The sequence below is a fragment of the Cervus elaphus genome, chromosome 4 (genome assembly GCF_910594005.1).
Source record: "Cervus elaphus chromosome 4, mCerEla1.1, whole genome shotgun sequence".
NCBI classification, from domain to species: Eukaryota; Metazoa; Chordata; class Mammalia; order Artiodactyla; family Cervidae; genus Cervus; species Cervus elaphus.
Window position 1 is genome coordinate 49827171 of NC_057818.1, and position 19332 is coordinate 49846502.

The window sequence follows — 19332 nt, forward strand, 5'->3', positions numbered from 1 at the left end:
AGAGCGCAGGGGCAACTGTCACGTGACCACCCGCAGTCTCCCAGGCGCTTCCCCCGCCCGGCGCTAGCGAGGAGCGCGGCCAATGAGAAAAAGCAATTGCTTGGCCCCCGCGGGTCCGCAGTCCAGCCGGAGTGCGCCTGCGCGCGGCGGGGTTTGGGTGGGGGGGTGGCGCTCGGGGTTCCAGCCTAGAAGGTACGAGCGGGGCTGGGTCCCGGTGTGGGAAACGTGGAGTGCAGGTAATGTGCGATCTGGGCGCGCGGCGCCTCGGCTGCCTTCATGTTGTTCTTCCTTTATCATGCATTTCTCCTCTCATATCGTCCTCTGTCCCTTTATGTCTCCGTTCCTCCCGTTATGTTGCATCCTGCTTAAATCGTTATCACTCCCTTGTGTTTCCACCACTCTCCTAAAGTCGCCATCAATCCCCTTAACAAGATTTCGTTCTTTTTAAGTTCCATGGCCACCAAATGTCTCTCCTGTCGTGTCGCCTTCTCCTGTCGCCTACACATCTCTTTTGTTGCTGCTACTCCTTTACAATGTCCTTCTCATAAATCGTCATCATACCCCCTTGTCACCTTCGCACGCCTCCTGTCCCCTGTGTAAACCACACTTACGTTTCCTTTCTGTCTTTCTCATCCTTTATGTCTCCGTCAATCACCTGTCACCTTTGCTTCTCTGACAGCCACTGTCCGTGCCTAATGCTTCTAGTGTTTCCCCATTAGGAGTTTTGTTTTTTTTTTCCTTTTCATGTCTCTGTCATTTTCCCCATGTCACCTCTCACATACCAGGTACTAGAGCCCGTTATTCTGGCTCCATCGCTAAACCTCTGGGTAACCTTGACCATCTCATCACACCTTTGCAACTTAGCTTCCTCATTTGTAAAATCCACACAGGGACACCTATGTCAGGGATGAGAGTGAGGGTCCTGTGAGTTTATTCTGGTGACATGCCTAGCTCGATGTGGCTAATACGATTAATCATCTCACCCTTACCCTCATCCAGTCACCTTCATCCCCTCCTCATTGTCACTCTCCCCCACCCCCCAGCTACCCTCATGATTCCCGAGGTGTCACACTCTCTATATCCTGACAAGTTCTGCTGCAGCAGCCAACCCGTGCTGTCCCACGTCACAGTCTCCAAGCTGTCCTCCCCTCCGCCACGTCACCACACCTGGGAGGGTGGCCCACTAGCCATTAAGAGCCTTGCGCATGTCAATATTAGTCTCTCCCTCTTTACCTTGGTGGACAGACTGATTTCCCATCCTCAAGTTGAGAGCACTTAGCCCATAGCAGGAGTCGGGCAGGGCTTGGTGGGGGGAAAGACTCTAGGTAGCTTAGACCCAACCCTCCCTTGACTCATAAAATCAGGGATACAGAGAGATGAGGCAGGTCTCACCACACCATCAAACCTCAGCAACCCTAAATCCCCAGGTGAAGAGGTGAATGTCTTAGTCACTCAGCTTGCCTTAGCAAGGCTGAAGAGGACAGTCATTACAGTGTGTGCAGGGGATTGGAACCCCTCAGGTGCCAATCTTGGTTTTAGCATTTAGTACTTATATAGCTACATGAACTTGGGCGGGTGGCTTAGGGTCCCAGTGCCTCAGTTACTACATCTGTAATATGGGAATGCAAATACAAGTTATTCATTCAATTGATATTTGTTAAGCGTGTTCTACATGCCCAAGATTGTGCTAGGCATGGGGACACATGAGTGAACAAAACAGATTCCCTGGCCTCATGGAGTTTACATTCTGTTAATAGCAATGGCAAGAGACAATACACAAATGGGTAAGTAGATGATATGATATATTGGGGGGTGGGTAGGGAATGCAGAGATTGTAGTTTTAAGTAGGGTGACCTAGTGACATTTGAACAAAGACTTGAAGAGGGGGAGAGAGTGACATGGCTCTCTGGGGGAAGAGCAGCATTCTAGGCAGAAAGTAAAAGTGTTAGTCGCTCAGTTGTGTCCCACTCTGTGACCCCATGGACTGTAGCCGGCCAGGCGCCTCTGTCCATGGAATTCTCCAAGGAAGAATACTGGAGTGGGTAGCCATGCCCTTCTCCAGGGGATCTTCCCAACCAAGGGATTGAACCCAGGTCTCCCACCTTGCAGGCGGATTCTTTACCACCTGAAACACCAGGGTAGCCCCATTCTAGGCAGAGGGAATGGCACGTGCAAAGGCCCTGAGGTAGGAGCCTGCATGGCATCCCTAAGGGGTAGTGAGGAGGCCAGTGAGGGAGGAGAGGGATGGGGGATGAAGTCAGCAGGGTGATGGGGGAAGGTCCCCTGGGGTCTCAAGGGCCGTGGAGAAGACTTTGGCTTTACTCTGAGTGAGGCGGGTTTGGAAGAGAGGAGGAATGTGATCTGATGTGACATGAAGCCACAGCAGCAGCTGGAGAACTTCTACCAAGGATGGACTGGCAAGAGCAGCCTGGCTGGAAGAACAACTGAAGTCCTCTTTTAAAGCTGCACTCATATCCTTTATACTTGGAGAAAGTTTCCAATGTCCTTCTCAAAGATTGAGGGGGGGGAGAAGGAGATGTCAGTAGAGGTTTTGAGAGCCTATTTGGGAGGGAGGGAGGGAACCACAGGTCTACAGATATTAGATAGCAGGAGAGGGGGCTGTATATACCCAGCACCCTAGGGAGCTTGGGCTCGAATCCTGGCTTCCTGGCTTTGTCCCTTTATGCCAATGACTTAACCGCCCTAGGTCTTTAGTTCCCTTATCTGTTTGTTGTTGTTGAGCCCCTAAGTCGTATCTGACTCTCTGCAGCCCCAATGGACTGTTGCCCACCAGGCTCCTTTGTCCATGGGACCTCCCAGGCAAGAATACTGGAGTGGGTTGCCATTTCCTACTCCAGGGCATCTTCCCAACCCGGGGATGGAACCTGCATCTCCTGTGTCTCCTGCGTTGGCAGGTGGATTCTTTACCAGAGAGTCACCTGGGGGCAGTTAGGCTAAAACAAAAGAAAATGAAAACACTGTTGTGAGAATTGAATATATAAAGTGTTTTGAGCAGTGCCTGGTTCAATAAACATAAGGATCCCCACTGTCTCTCCCATATCCTACCCTTCCACAGCCACAGACCTCTTGGAGGGTAGCAAGGAAAAGACACTCCACCTTATTTTGTGTTTGTGAGTTGGTTTGACAATATAGTGCCCTGGAACAGAACTGAGCTCTGGGATCAGATTCCCAGCCGACAGATCAACCCTGTGTGACATGGGCAGTGATTTCCCTGAGCCCTGTCTCATCTGAAAAACAGGGATAATAATGCTTTTTTCCCCCAGATGTGGTTTTTTTTTTTTTTCATTTGTTTGATTTGAGGGGAGGGTTTTGGGGCCACACAGCCTGTGGGATATTCGTTCCCCGACCAGGGATTGAACCTGTCCCCCCTGCGTTGGAAGTATGGCATCTCAACCATGGGAAGTCCCTGTTGTTATTTTCGAGTAGCGACATCAACCACTTTTGCTGTGATGCCACAGCACCCCTCCCTTGTCCCTTTTTCTCCCAGGTACACAGTGTACGATTCACTCATTGATCTATTGTCTCACTCCCTCGACAGAATTTCTTCCTTCCTAGGGACTTTTTTTTTTTTTTTCTGTTTTTCTGTGCTGCATCTCCAATTTCTAGATAGGGCTTGTCAGCAGTAGTTGAATAAATACTAGTTGAATGAATAGATGGATGAACTGGCCACTGAGCATCTGCCATGTACTGTCCCTGTGCTGGGTGACATGGGGGATACAGCAGTGACAGCCAGCCCGGCCCTCCCCTCATGGATTCCGGACCCATCATCAGGTAGTGACAGTCCAGTGGTCAGGGCCAGGTTGGGAGAAACGTAGGCAGAGGGGTCCGGGCTAGGATTGATAAGTCCAGGGGACTGCCAATCCCATGGAGGATGTCTGGACCAGCCAAGGAGTCAGGGAGGGCTTCCTAGAGGAGGTGGTACATAAGCTGATAGAAGTGAGCAACATGAAGAGAGAAAGGTATGCCAGGCAGGAGGGGCAGCTGTGGGCAGGTTTGGTGGTAAATGTGTGGTTTCAGTTCGAGGAACTGAAAGATATTAAATATGACTAGGCCATGGAGAATGGTACGAGCATAAGCCCAAAAGGTTATCAAGGAAAGGGCTCTGGGAGCCACAGTGAGAAGCTGAGACTTTATCCTATGGATACTGGAGGACCACAGAGGAGGGGAGGGGCAAGCCAGACTCAGATGGGAATTAGAAGTGTTTGAGTGGAGGCTGGGAGCCACAGGAGGCAGGTAGAATGGGGACCCAGGTGAGAGAGGCCAGTTCATGGCCTTGGAGGGGAGGGGAAAGGGGTGGGTGGGAGACACTCTTGGGAGGCCAAGTGGATAAGTTGTGGGGGACCCAGGACTCTGGGGGCATCAGGGCTTTCTGGGGAAGGTAGAACACAGGCTGAGACCTGAAGGGTGGGTAGGACAGCTGTCCTGGGAATGGGGACCCAGGGGAGGGGCAGGTTTGGGAGAGATGCTAAGGACAATTGGAGACATGGGTATAAGGGGCTTAGGGACACCTGGGTGGAGGTATCTAGGAGGCCATGGGACTTGCAGAGCTGAAGTTCAGAGAAGAGAGATGAGTCAGAGACAGCTTTGGAGTCAGAGGAACCAAAACTGTCAGATGGGGAAGGTCCACAGGCGCTGTCCATGGAGAGCCCAGGAGGGCATCATAAGACAGGTGCACTTTGTCCCAAAGGCAGTGGGCAGCCACAGAGGGGGTTTGAGTAGGGATGGGACAGCTTTTGAGTTCCACTTCCCAAGTATGCACCATTCATGACCGGGTGGGGGGATTCGTGTGTGCCTTTTTTGCTTTTTTTTTTCTTTACTTACTTGTTTTTCAGACCAAGCATCTTCTATCCCTAGAAGGGACACCTTCTGGGGTCCTTTGAAGTAAAAGATCTACTGCTAAAAACAAAACAAAAACATTTACAAAACCAGTGCTCTGTACTGTTTTCTGTAGACTTGACCACAGATGGTTGTGCGGTCAGTCCAAAGGGGTCTGCATAATCAAATGAAAATTGGCCCCTTTAAACCCAAGAACAGGTCTGTTTTGAAGGTCCCTAGGTTTGTAAATGTTTCCTAAGGTCTGGCCTGTCCAGTGCTTCAGATATGCTTCAGCAGCTAAGTGGCCCACCCTGAATTTTACCCTCAGGCTGAAGCTCCACCATCTACACTATTGCCCCAGGCTCAGAACACAAGCTACCTACTGAACCAGTGTCACTGAATCTTAAAGTGACATCTAAGAAAGTCTTTTCTCCCTTCTACTGCTCTTTTCTTCTGGTTTCAGAAGAAAAACAAACATTTAGAGTGGTTACAATGTGCCGGGCACTCGGTGGGTAGGAATAAATCAGACATAGACTTAGCTTTTCAAGGGACACATATATAAGTTTATCTGTGATAAACAGTGTGTTCAGGGTACTAGGGGACACAACTCACCAGCCAGCTTGTATCTATCTGAACTGACTGCTGTGGATGGTCATTGACTCTGCCCAGCAAATGTCATGTTGGTATATTAGTCTCCCTGCTGTTCTGAGAATGCAAGTGAGGCTCAGAAAAGGTAGCCTCTTCTCCACGTAAAGCACAGAGCTGAGATATGAACCAAGGGCTTGGGGACTGTGAGGCCCACCCTCTTAAACCAGCCACCACTCCCCAGACAGGCATTAAGTGATTTTTTTTTTTTTTTTTTTGACCATGCCACATAGTGTACGGGACCTTAGTTTCCCAACTGGGGATCGAACCTGCACGCCATACAGTGGAAGCACAGAGTCTTTACTGAATCACCAAGGAAGTCCCAAACCTCTTTTTATGAATGAGGCCAGCAGGGCTCAGAGAAATAAAGCCCTGTGCCCAATGTTACTGAATATGAAAGTGACAGAGGGCTTCTGGCTGTTCAGTGGCTGAGATTCCACGCTCCCAAAGCAGGGGGGACCCAGATTCAAGCCCTGGTCAGGGAACTAGATCCCACATGCCACAGCTAAAGATCCCACGTGCTGCAACTAAGACTGGGTGCAGCCACATATATATATATATATATATATGTATGTATGTATATGTATCAGAAAATTTCTTTAAAAAAAAGTGACAGAGGTGGGATTTAAACCCTAGATTCATCAGTTCAAAGCACTGCTATGGAAGGAGGATCAAGTCTCCCACCCTCACTGGGGGTGGGGGTGTTGAGGGAACTGTGACCCAACACAGGTGGGTTTTGCTTCCTCCTTGTCCCTGGGCTATGGTGTCACACCCAGGGTCAGACAAGGCATGTGCCAAGGAGACAGGGAGTTAGTCAATGGGCTGGTGGAACTACAGTTCAGTCCTACAGGCTGGGACTCAAAACACAGCCAAAATCCAAACTGGGACTGAAATCCACTTTCTTTTCATCTAAACCACACACCTGGTCTCAGGATTTAATGAAGCTTAGGTTCTTTATATCTCAGCACAGAAAGAATTCAGTGAGGGACAAAGTGATAGGTGAAAAGTGGACTTATTTAGAGAGAGACACATTCCGTAGACAGGATGTGGTTCATCTCAAGAAGCAAGAACGGCCCTGGGAGAAACACATTCCACAGAGTGTGGGCCATCTCAGAAGGCAAGAGTCCCCGAAATAGGGAGTGGTTGGTTTTTATGGGCTGAGTAATTTCTTTTCTTTTCTTTTTTTTTGGCTGCACTGGGCAGCATGAAGAATCTTAATTCCCCCATCAGGGATCAAACCCATGCTCCCTGCAGTGGAAGTGCTGAGTCTTATTAATCACTGGACCTGCAGGGAGGTCCCTGGGCTGGGTAATTACATAGGCTAATGAGTAGGAGGATTGTTCTAACTCTCTTGGAGAAAGGGTGGGGAGATTTCCAGGAATTGGGCCACCATCCACTTTTGGCCCTTTAATGGCCAGCCTTGGAACTGTCATGGCGCCTCTGAGTGTGTCATATGCTAATGTATATAATGAGACTCCAGGTCCATTGAATAAGGTCACTTTCACAAGTTCCAAGAGTGATGACCACATCCAACTTACCAATTTTGAAGCCACCATTCAACTCACTACAACCCCCAAAGGAGATCATATTTCCTCTGCCCAAAACCTACCCTTGGCCCCATTCTTGCCACAGTCCGGGTAGCTCTACATAATCTGGTCCTGTGACCTCTGATTCACCTCCTCTCCCTCCCCTCACTGCCATTCCACTACAGATACAAGCCTCCTCTATCCCCACAGGCATACTGCTGCCTCAGGGCCTTTGCACTGGCTGTTCTCTGTGCTTAGAATACTGTTCTGTAGCTCTCTTCCTCCCCTCCTTGAAGTTTTTTCCTCAGGTATCCCTTTCCCTATGCGGCCTTCCTTGTCCTCCTTATTTTCAAATGCAAGTAATCCCACCCCCACCCCAACCCCATCCCTCTTCCCTGAGTCTCTATAGCACTTACTACCTTATAACATATAATTTACTTTTTTTTTTTTTTGTCTGTCTTTATTCAAGTCTGTTTTATTCACAGTGATGTCCCCGGTGCTTAAAACAATACCTGGTGCACAATAAAGGTGTGCAAAATTAATGAATAGCCTTATGAAAAGTAGGTGGTATTTTTACTTTGCCCATTTTGCAGATGGGGACACTAAGGCACAGATGCGTTGTCAGTTCTCTGAAATCAAATAATCGCATACATACTGAGGTTCATATTAAGATCAGGCATCTGGCTCCGGATGCCACAAGTATTAACTGCCTCACCAATCTAACGCAACCTACACCACCTCGCCAGTACTGGTTTTCTTTGTAAGTACGCTAGGTGCGTTTGCTTTGATAAAAATACAGCAAGTCAAAACTCAACCCATCAGTAAAGATTTGTCATCACAGCACAATTTGAAAGCCAAAAGGTTACTAACAAACTGAATAAAATGCATCTTCAGTTCAGTCGCTCAGTCACATCAGACTCTTTGCGACCCCACCCAGCTTCCCTGTCCATCACCAACTCCCAGAGCTTGCTCAAACTCATGTCCATTGAGTTTATTTTCTTCCTATTTTTGATTTATCAGCGGCCACCCCAGTTCCCCTGCCTCACCATGCTGTGCGCCATCCCTCACATCTTCCAGCCCTACTTTTCCCCAGTTTTGTTTCTGTTGATCTTAGCTTCCCTCCTGGAGAAGGGAATGGCAACCCACTCCAGTATTCTTGCCTGGAGAATCCCATGGACAGAGGAGCCTGGAGGGCTACAGTCCGTGGGGTCGCAAAGAGTCGGACCCAGATGAGCAACTAATACTACTACTAGCGTCCCTAATTTCATCTCACCTTCTGTTCCAACCACATAGTCTTAAATAAAACATTTCTCACCAAGGGCTTTGCAAATAAATAAAAGGCAAACTTGTTTCCTGCACCATGCCTCCCCTCCCCCACCCTTTCAGCCTGCGGTCGGCCTTATCGAAGACTGTTACCTTCTGCTTCTCTTGGTGACCTACCCGGAGATCAGATAAGCTTGATCTGTTGCCATCCCTCACTGGATCCATCCCCTTTTTGGCTGGCTCCCTATGATGGGGTGGGGGTGGGGGAATACTTACTTGTGCTCTTCTGCCTTTAACCAAACTGGGATCAGACGTTGAGGGGGAAGGGGTTTTCAATTTATCCTTTCAGATCTAGGCTGGATCTTGTGGTGAGGGGCGAACCGAACTCCCTTTGAAATTTCCTTTTTTTTTTTTTAATCACATTAATGCGTGGAATGAATTTTTTAAAACGTGAGAAAACATGGGACGTGGCAACACCTGTGTTCTCTCTATAATTATTTTTTTAACCCGCACAGATATTTTTCTTTTCTGTAAGTCGCTCATATGTCACGATTTTAGAAAAGAAAATAGGCGTAGGATAAAAAGCAATCCTGACGCACCCCCAAATCCTGTTGTCAAGGCAACCACTTCTGACGCTGTTGCTTCTTTCAATAATAACCCTTCTCTACCTTTGTGCACTTCCTGCCTGGGTAGGGGAAAGGGGGTCCTGCCCCTCTTTCATTGAGAAAGGTGGGTGGGAAAGGGGGAATCCCTCCAACTTATTTCTCCAGCTGTGGCCTTAAATTCTGCTTTGGAGATATGAGATGGTAAATGGGAAACCCTCCTTATCCCTTCAGCTGGAGCCTGGATTTTTTTTTTTTTTAAACACCAAAAATATTTTGTATTGGGATATAGCCAATTAACAATGTTGTGGTAGTTTTAGGTGAACAGGGAAGGGACTCGGTCACACGTATACATGTATCCATTCCCCCCCAACCTCCGCCCCCAGACTGGTAAGAAACGTTTAAAAAATCCCTATCAAAATATCAGTTGGCCTTTTTTTAAAAATCACATACAGACTGCAATACAGATTATAACAGAAAACCCACCATCCCCTTATCACACCGCGCGCTCTTCCCCTCCCATAGCGTGGGCTGTGTCTTGATTTTGTGGCTACATCCCTAAATCATGTTGTTCAGCCTTGATCATTCCATTTTATTTTATAATTTTAAAAATCATTAGTCTTATTTATGTATTTGTTTTTGACTAGGTAATACATGCCCACGGTACAAATATTCACAGGTTTTATAGCCGAGAAAAGATGGGGGGGCTCTTTTTTCTCTTTACCTGAGTCCTCCCTAACCCATATTGGGGGGGCTCTAGGATGGAGCCTAGCGAAGCCATCGCTCAGACCTGTGCTCTTTCTCCACCCCCGCCAGGTTGGCTAGACCGTATCTTGGGGGCCGGCCCCCCCTCTCCCTGCGGTGAGCCCGGACCGGCGCGCTCACTGCGCAGACTCCCCGCTGCAGTGGGCGGAGCCCCTTGGGCCCCGCCCCCTCCTTCCTCCCGCCCCTGCTCAGCCTGTTGGGGCAGAAGCTGGGGCCCCGTGGAGGTAGCAGCAGCTGTCTGCCGAGTGAGGCTGAGGCCCCTCTGGGGTACGGTAGGGGAGGATGATTGGGGGGATGGGGTGGGAGCTGACAGGGAGGCCCCGATGGTCTTGGGCTCTTGGCCTGAGCTGTCTAGTGGTTACCTGAGTGTGAGGTTAAAGGAGCTACCTGGAAAATGACTTCAGGGTAAATCCCAGGGCTCGGAAGGGCTCCGCTGACCCAGTCCGGAGCTGTCATTTTGGGAGTGTGTAGGATAGGGCTCGGAGAAGGGAAGGTGCTAAATGGGGAGCAGTGCAAGTGCTGACGACAGGCAGGGTGGGCGCTCAGGGGGGCATGGTGGGCACTAAAGCGAGGCAGGGAGGACACCCCAGAGGGATAGGAGGAAGGCAGAGGGGTTGGATTTTGAGGGATTTCGAAATCCCTACTGACCAGCAGTCAGCTTCCTCCTTTAAGGGTGGCGGGCGCAGTGCCAGTAGCCCCCGTGATCACAGACAAGGCTACCCAGTGAGTCCCGTGAGCCCGAGGCTGATGCGTTTTCTGTAATGTCCCCCAAAAGCCTAGAACACCCCACACAGTGCCAGCTTCTGGTCCCCGCAGTTTGGAGACCCTGACACACCCACTTTGGCACCTGGGATCTGCATAACCCCTGACTGCCGGGCACGATGAAGCCTAAACTGATGTACCAGGAGGTAGGTGGATGGGGGACCCAGGGAGGAGGGGCCGGATCAGGAGAGGGTGGGGGCCTTGCTGAGCTGACCTGTCACCACCACCCCCATCCGTGTGCCCCAGCTGAAGGTGCCTGCAGAGGAACCTGCCAACGAACTGCCCATGAATGAGATCGAGGCATGGAAAGCTGCAGAAAAGGTAGGTGCCCCTCGCCACCCTCAGACTGTCTCTGGAGGCTGTGGGCTGGGCTGCTCTCCTTGGGCTGACTGCTCGCCTCCTCCTGCCCCGCAGAAAGCCCGTTGGGTCCTTCTGGTCCTTATCCTGGCGGTTGTGGGCTTCGGTGCCCTGATGACTCAGCTGTTTCTATGGGAATACGGCGACTTGCATCTCTTTGGGCCCAATCAGCGCCCAGCCCCCTGCTATGACCCTTGCGAGTAAGTGGAGGGGGGCGTGGGTGCCTGGGATGGTGGGGGGAGGGGCCCTGCCAGGCCAGGGACACTTCAACACGCACTACGCAGGGCCTGCACCTAGTGGTCAAGAAGAATAAGGGGGTGGCAGAGACTCCCAAATGGACCGTCACAGTTCTTCCTTCTGTGCCCACCCGCTTCACCCACACTGTTGCCATGGCAACCACAGCGTCATCTTCTATGCCTCTGAGAACAGACAGGCACACATAGACACACATGGCATCTTCCATCCACATCCATGGACAGACAGACAGACACACACACACACACACACACAACCTTCCACAAATCTAGAGAGACAAATGCACACACACACGAATACATATAGTCTTCCATCCTCTGTGGGCAGACAAGTGAGCACTCACAGTCTAGCCCACCATGGCTGATTCTGCCTCCCTCCCTCCCCGCCTCCCCACCCAGAGCAGTGCTGGTAGAGAGCATTCCCGAGGGCCTGGACTTTCCCAATGCCTCCACGAGCAACCCCTCCACCAGCCAGGCCTGGCTGGGCCTGCTTGCTGGTGCCCACAGCAGCCTGGACATTGCCTCCTTCTACTGGACTCTCACCAACAATGACACCCACACTCAGGAACCCTCTGCTCAGCAGGTACCTGGCAACCTGGGCCCTGGATGGCAGCAGGGGTGGTGGGAGGCATCGGAGGCAGGGAGATGAAAGGGGTTTCCCTCCAGCCCAGGAGACAGACTGGCATGTCTCACGTAGTGGGTTGGACAAAAGTGTTTGGAAGCAACTGTCTTCACAATGCCCGCTGGACTGGGGGCATTTTGTCATGGTCATCTGGAGGCCTCTGAATGTCAGGGCATGGGTTTGGTTACGAGGGATTAGGCTAGCAGATACTGCTCATCCACAAGCTGCCCTGAGCCTGTCACACAAAGAAATGAAAACATGGAATGAGTACCAGCCCAGCCTCAAGCCAGGCTCCTGCTTCCCAGCTCTGTGACCTCAGGCAGGTCACCTCATCTCGCAGTCTTCCGTTTCTTCATCTGTAGAATGGGGCCATTATCTAGTGTTCACCTCTTGTGAAGATGAAACGGGCTGATCCCAGCCAATGACAGCAGTGCTTGACAAGAGTCAGCCCTTTTTAAGTATTTACTATGATAACCTTGTTAGGGTCTGCAGACAAACTTAAAAAGCATAAAACTTCAAGATTTGAAAAGGAACAGCCTAGGTGGCTAAGCCCTTCTTTGAAAGACGTAGTGAATTTGTCCCTCTTCTTCCTTTTCCCTGCTGCACTGTCTGTCAGAGGCAGACTTTAAATGTATTAAAATTGTGGGGGATCATTAAACAGTGCCTGGAAAAAATGCACAACAGTTAAAAATTATATGAGCTGAAAATTCCCTGGTGGTCCAGTGGTAGACTGCCAAGGGTGCAGGTTCAATCCCTGATCAAGGAACTAAGATCCTTCAACCTTAAAAAAAAAAAGGTACGAGCTTCCATGCCCTGCTGGTTCCTACTGGAGTGATTCAAAGCACAAAGCACAGACATAGAAGGCAGACGGTCTGAGTTCAAATCCTGCTTTCCTGTTGATTTCTAAAACGCTCAGTTTCTTCATCTGCACTTGGGGATAAACTCAGACTTGCCTTGTCAATGACAGCTGTGAGAATTCAGAGTTTGGGTGTAAAGGGGCTTAGAAGGGGCCTGGCTCACAGTAGAAACAAGGGAATCATTGACTGTTACTGTTATTGGCATCATTCAAGCCTTACTCAGGTCTTCCCAGACTCCCAAGTCTGTGCTGTGCCTTCAACATCCTGCAAGGTGCCTAGAGACCCCTGCTGTGTCAGACATGGATAACTACCAGGTCAGGGTCTTGGGAAGGACCTGTGAAGAGCAGGAGTGGCAGGGAGACCCTAACAGGGCTCAGAGCAGCAAAGTATTAAAATAGATAGAGACTTCCCTGTTGGTCCAGTGGTTAAGACTCCATGTTCTGAATATAGGGGGCACGGGTTTGATCCCTGGTTGGGGAACTAAGATCCCTCATGCCGCACAGCACAGCCCAAAAAATAAAACAGATAAATTAAGGTTTTAACTTCTTAACCTGTAAAGCCTTTCCTAACTGTATTAATGTAAAGCCTGATCAGATCTAGAAGCCTAATCTCAAAACAATTCCGTGGGGTGCTCCGTGGGGCTCGAGAACCAGCTGATCCATTCCCTCAAAGCTGTCTCCTCCCTCCAGGGCGAGGAGGTCCTCCGGCAGCTGCAGACTCTGGCACCCCGAGGTGTGAAGGTCCGCATTACTGTGAGCAAGCCCAATGGGCCTCAGCCCCAGGCAGACCTGCAGGCCCTGCTGCAAAGCGGTGAGCTAGGGGGCCACTGGAGGTGGGCTGGGTCTGGGGCTCCCCAAGCCATCTCCTGACCTCCACCCCTGTCGGTACAGGTGCCCAGGTCCGCATGGTGGACATGCAGAAGCTGACCCATGGTGTCCTGCACACCAAGTTCTGGGTGGTGGACCAGACCCACTTCTACCTTGGCAGTGCCAACATGGATTGGCGCTCCCTGACCCAGGTCTGCCTGCGCCCTGCCCACTGCCCTTCTAGGTCACTCCCTGCCTCACGGGGCACCCATCCTCCAACCGTACCCCCACCTCCTGCTACCAGACCTCTAGAAGCATCCCCCAACCCAGCCCTCCATCACCCTCCCCTTGCTCATGGAAGCCCCTTTATATGGCATCCAAGGCCCTGTCCACCCACTTGACCTTCACTACTCACTTCCTGAGAGCCTGCTCTAAGCCCAGCCCTGTTCTGATGCTGAGAACGTGATGGCAACAGGTAGACCTCTTGGAACTTGTGGTCCAGGGCGGACATGGGCCTATCACCAGGCAGTGTCAACCCAAAAGGGTCAAGGCTGAGATGGGAGATGGGGAGAAGCACAAGTAGACGGTCAGGATGGGGGACCCAACCTGGGGTATCAAGGAAAACTCCCAAAGGAGATGACAGTTAATCTGCTACCTGAAGGAGCTGCAGGAATGAGCATAAGATGGGAAAGGGGTACAGCTGAGGCAGTGATCATGTCTTCAACAAATAGATACTGTGCAAGCCCCTAATTGGACTTCACTGGTAGCTCAGCTGGTAAAGAATCTGCCTGCAATGCAGGAGACTCCGGTTCGATTCCTGAGTTGGAAAGATCCCCTGGAGAAGGGAGAGGCTCCACACACCAGTATTCTTGGGCTTCCCTGGTGGCTAAGTCAGTAAAGAATCTGCCTGCAATGCAGGAGACCGAGGTTCGATTCCTGTGTTGGGAAGATCGCTTGGAGGAGGGCATGGCAACCCACTCCAGTATTCTTGCCTGGAGAGTCCCCATGGACAGAGGAGCCTGGTGGGCTACAGTCCATGGGGTTGCAAAGAGTTGGACACAACTGAGTGACTAGGCTGAAGCCCCTAATCCCACCGACTCTGTGGAAAAACACAGAAAATACAGCCATGGCTGAGACATCCCTCGTGCAAGTCCTCCCAGTCCAATAGGGAGACAGGTTTGTCACCAGGGAAAGTGATGAGGGAGGCCCAAGGAACCTTGAGAGCCTAAGGAATGCTTGACACAGGCTGGGCAGTCAAGGCAGGATTCCTGGAGGAGGAAACCCTCAGTGGAGACCTAAGACTGAGCAGGAGCTCAGTAGAAGGTAGAAGCCGCAAAGGTTCAGGAAACTGGAGCTTTGGAGTAACTGACTTACGCCAAAACTTCAGATTTTAGTCTTGAGTCAAGATCATGTCCATCTCAGGGCTTTAGCTGGGGGAAGGAGGATGGGGGCTAAGGGGCAGAAAGAGGGGAGGTAGGGGCAGGAAGAGGGGGAGACAGAAGGGCAAAGGGTAGGAAGGGGGACTTGTTGGAGGCAGAAGGAGAGGCTGCAGGGGTCCATGTCACCTGCCGCCACCAGGCCACCACCCTGGGGCTCAGCACTGTGCTCCCACAGGTCAAGGAGCTGGGCGTGGTCATGTACAACTGCAGCTGCCTAGCTCGAGACCTGACCAAGATCTTCGAGGCCTACTGGTTCCTGGGCCAGGCGGGCAGCTCCATCCCGTCAACCTGGCCCCGGCCTTATGACACCCGCTACAATCAAGAGACTCCAATGGAAATCTGCCTCAATGGAACCCCTGCTCTGGCCTACCTGGCGGTGAGTCCAAGGAAAGAGGGGCCTGCCACATGCCCTCCCTGGGCCTCCTCCATCCACCCCTGCCCAGTGATTTGATGGGGATGAGGGAATCCTGACCACTAGCTGTCACTTCTGCTCACTCAGGGGCCTGGGCCATGTCCCAACCTCCCTAGGCTTTGGTTTCATCTAGAAATCTTATGATTGCATCATAATATTTGCAATCTCTTAGGGCTAATGCATTGGAGAAGGAAATGGCAATCCACTCCAGTGTTCTTGCCTGGAGAATCCCAGGGATGGGGGAGCCTGGTGGGCCCCCGTCTATGGGGTCGCACAGAGTCGGACACGACTGAAGCGACTTAGCAGCAGCTGCAGCAGGGCTAATGAGGCGGCACGGCTGGGTTCATTGAGGCCAATCCCTGGTTGAACTGTCCACTATGGCCGAATGTCACATTTTTAATCAATTAAGATGAAATGCAGTTAAAAAGTCAGTTCTTCAGTCACACTAGCCCCCTTTCAAGGGCTCAGCAGCCACACCTAGCAAGTAGTTGCCATATTGAACAGTGTAGATACAGAACATTTTCATCACTGTGGAATGTTCTATTGGACTGCACCCACTCCCGACAAGGCACTGCTGTTTTCAGCTGTTGATGTTTTCACTAGTTGGGGTGGCCAACCTGGGACCCCCCAAGCAAGTCACCTGGCCAGGCCCAGCGTCATCATGAAGGGCCCCACTAAGGCATGGATGGAGGGACATAACTCACTGGGGTCCTTTGCTCCAGTGATCTCCCACTGGGGAGTAAAGTTTCCCTCATCACCGCTTCCCCTTTCAGAACTTAAGTTTGCTCACCTGTTGGGAGGGTGGAGGGAGCTGGGTGAAGCTCCTGGGGTGGGTGGGAACATGAGGAATGCCATGGAGGTGGGCTGTGAGCCAGTCAGCGACAAAAGTGACTAGAGGGCTTCACTGGTGGTTCAGCTGGTAAAGAATCCACCTGCCAATGCAGGAGATGCGGTTTCCATCCCTGGGTCGGGAAGATCTCCTGGAGGAGGGCATGGCAACCCACTCCAGTCCTCTTGCCTGGAGAATCTCCATGGACAGAAGAGCCTGGCGGGCTACAGTCCATGGGATCACAAAGAGAGTCGGACACGACTTAGCAACTAAACAGCCGCAGCAGCAGCAGCAGAAGAAGCTGGTACAACAGTGTAAAGCAACTATTCGCTAATAAAAAAAAAATTTTAAGAGATTAAAGCAGAGGTCCTCAAGCCTGAGCATGCACACTAGAATTACCAGAAGGGCTTGTTAAAACCAGATCCCTGGGCTCCATCCTAATACCTTGATGCTGTGTGCCGTGTGCAGTGAGGCCCAGGAATTTGCATTTCTACCAAGTTCCCAGGTGATGCTGCTGCTGCTGCCTGACCAGGCATCTCATGTCAAGAACCACAGGGTTAGAGCTTAAGTTCTAGAACCAGACTGCCTAGGTTCAAACCCTGGCTCCGTTCCTCAGCTCTGTGACCTTAGGCAAATCACTTATCCTCTCTGAGCCTCTATTTGCTCACCTGTGAGCTGGGACGTGGTCATTCTCTCTCCCCTTCACGGAGGCTGAGCATTCAGTGAGATACACAGGGACCTGACTCCTGACTGGCTGTCCGCGGCTGGGGGCCACTGTGAAGGACGTGTCTTGACTGTCCCCTTCTCCCCCCAGAGTGCACCCCCACCGCTGTGTCCAAGTGGCCGCACCCCAGACTTGAAGGCCCTGCTCAACGTGGTGGACAACGCCCGGAGTTTCATCTACATCGCGGTCATGAACTACCTGCCCACCATGGAGTTCTCCCACCCACGCCGGTACTGCTGGGCACGTGGACAGGGCTCAGGGCCGGAAGCCACACGAGTGAAAGAGGAGACGGGAGAGGGAGTGATGGGGCCCAGAAAGCAGGCAGGAGGCCAAGGCCAGGGGACAGAGGGAGGGGACGCCGCCGGGCGAGACAGAGGTGACAGGGAGAGTGGTCTGGATGCTCGAGACAAGGGAAGGGGGACAGAGAAAAGGAAGTGAATATTGGGAAAGGAGTATGGAGATGGGGGGACTGGAGGCTTGAGGCAGAGGATGTAGGGTTTCTGGGGGTAGGAAGCAAGGAGTGTGGGCGGGATATGGGGTGAGGGGCTTGAGAGGTGGGACTGAGCGTATTCAGGTTTGGGGCGGCACAGTTGGGGTTTGAGATCTGGGATAGGAAGGGGGGATGATTGGATCTGGGGGTTCAGAGCAGGTAGCCTGGGGGCCGCAGACAAGACGATGAGTGGATTGGGTGGGGGTGGGCAGGAGCGGGAGCCAGAGATGGGGTGGTCTTGGGAAATGGGGGCTCTCTGAAACTGCAGCGGGACCCAGGCCTGGCGCCCTAAAGGTGAGGGGAGGCCTCCCTCCATACCCTGCACCCCCCATCCCCAGGTTCTGGCCTGCCATTGACGACGGGCTGCGGCGGGCTGCCTATGAGCGGGGCGTCAAGGTACGCCTGCTGATCAGCTGCTGGGGACACTCTGACCCCTCGATGCGGGCCTTCCTGCTCTCCCTGGCTGCCCTGCGTGACAACCATACCCACTCTGACATCCAGGTGGTAAGCACCTGCCCAGACCCGCCCCTCAGCTCCTGTGGCGCTCACCTGTCATCTGACAGAGATGACCCACAGCAGGCTGTGCCCTGATTGGGGCGGAGGGGGGTGGTGACCACAGGTCAGGGTTGGAATCAAGGGCGTGGGCAGAGGGGTCAGGGCCAGGATGAGGGAGCCCTGAGGAAGCTCCTGCTACAGCCTAAAGGGTCACAGAAGACTTTCAGGAAAGGGGGACATCTGAGGTAAGACCTCAGGGACGATGGTGAATAATCTGCCTGCAGTGCAGGAGACCCGATTCAATCCCTGGGTCAGAAAGATTCCCCTGGAGGAGGAAATGGCAACCCACTCCAGTATCTTTTTTTTTTCACTCCAGTATTCTTGCCTGGAATATTCCATGGACAAAGGAGCCTGATAGGCAACAGTTCATGGGGTCGCAAAGAGTCACACACAACTGGGTGACTAACACTTTTAACACTAGAGGGAACAGGTGGCGTGTGAGCCAGTCTTTAGAGGACCCACTCCTCTGAAGGGCTTCGCATACTGTGCTAGTGGTAAAGAACCCACCTGCCAACGCAGGAGACATAAGAGACATGGGTTCGATCTCTGGGTTGGGAGGATGCCCTGGAGGAGGGCATGGCAACCTACTCTAGTATTCTTGCCTAGAGAATCCCAAGGACAGAGGAGCCTGGTGGGCTATGGTCCATAGGGTTGCAAAGAGTTGGACACGACTAAAATGACTTTGCACACACACGTGCACTTCTCTGGGCCCTGTTCTGATCCCCAGGGCCCCCAATCTCGAAGACCTGGTTCCACTCCCCACCCCCAACCCAGGGGCTTCTCTGTCCTCACCCTGCATCTCCCCACCCCTCTCAGAAACTCTTTGTGGTCCCTGCGGACGATGCCCAGGCCCGAATCCCTTATGCCCGCGTCAACCACAACAAATACATGGTGACCGAACGGGCCACCTACATCGGTGAGTGTTCCAGGAGCACCATGATCAGGGGGCGGGGTGAAGGGGTTAGAAGGGGGTCCAGGTGGTGCCCTGGGCCCTGACTCTCTGGACCCCCCACTCCCCATAGGAACCTCCAACTGGTCTGGTAGCTACTTCACCGAGACGGCGGGCACCTCGCTGCTGGTGACGCAGAACGGGCGGGGTGGCCTGCGGAGCCAGCTGGAGGCCGTGTTCCTGAGGGACTGGGACTCCCCTTACAGCCATGACCTTGACGCTGCCGCCGACAGCGTGGGCAACGCCTGTCGCCTGCTCTGAGGCCCGGTCCGATGGCCAGGCCAGGCCTGCAAGGCCCCTGCAGGCTCAGGTGTTCCGGGTCTCCATCCCCTGTCCCCGTGCCCCCCCCCCCGCTTCTGTCTGACCCGTTGTGGCTCCAACAGGCTCCCCTTTGCAACCACCCCTACCCCGGCCTCCCATCTCTACCTCCGCCCCCACTGGCCTGATGCTGTGGCCCCAGAGGACCCAGCCGAGCTGCAGGAGGGCTCAGCCCCCAGAGGAGAAGTGGGGGTGCATGCTGGGCCCACCCTTCCTGGCCCACCCCACTTCCCAGGGCAAAGAGGGCCCAAGGTCATAATAAGAAGTAAATAACTTGTCTGTACAGCCTGTGCCTGAGTGGTGTGAGGTGGGGTGTCGGGC

The 19332-nt window shown here is 52.4% G+C and overlaps 1 protein-coding gene across 3 annotated transcripts; it reads left to right on the forward strand.

Moving 5' to 3' along the window:
- The first annotated feature begins 81 nt into the window (after positions 1-81).
- Positions 82-19294, forward strand: PLD3 (phospholipase D family member 3). 3 transcript variants are annotated; one of them, XM_043899174.1, is made up of 13 exons: positions 82-236; positions 9689-9904; positions 10413-10545; positions 10646-10720; positions 10814-10956; positions 11410-11593; positions 13179-13299; positions 13380-13507; positions 14910-15110; positions 16790-16929; positions 17528-17693; positions 18561-18660; positions 18767-19294. In XM_043899174.1, exons 3-13 carry the CDS (start codon positions 10519-10521, stop codon positions 18952-18954), a joined length of 1473 nt encoding a protein of 490 aa, XP_043755109.1. In that variant the 5' UTR covers positions 82-236; positions 9689-9904; positions 10413-10518; the 3' UTR covers positions 18955-19294. The 3 variants fall into 3 exon arrangements, with proteins under 3 accessions (XP_043755109.1, XP_043755107.1, XP_043755110.1); XM_043899172.1 differs by having other exon boundaries at positions 9689-9882; XM_043899175.1 differs by lacking the exon at positions 9689-9904 and having other exon boundaries at positions 89-236.
- Positions 19295-19332: the final 38 nt, after the last annotated feature.

Bases quoted from the DNA above. Each gene is read 5' to 3' on its own strand.
- PLD3 (XM_043899174.1), top strand. From the start codon at position 10,519: ATGAAGCCTAAACTGATGTACCAGGAG. The intron at 10,721-10,813 runs GTAGGTGCCCCT...CCTGCCCCGCAG, and splicing joins CATGGAAAGCTGCAGAAAAG to AAAGCCCGTTGGGTCCTTCT. The intron at 11,594-13,178 runs GTACCTGGCAAC...TCCTCCCTCCAG, and splicing joins AGGAACCCTCTGCTCAGCAG to GGCGAGGAGGTCCTCCGGCA.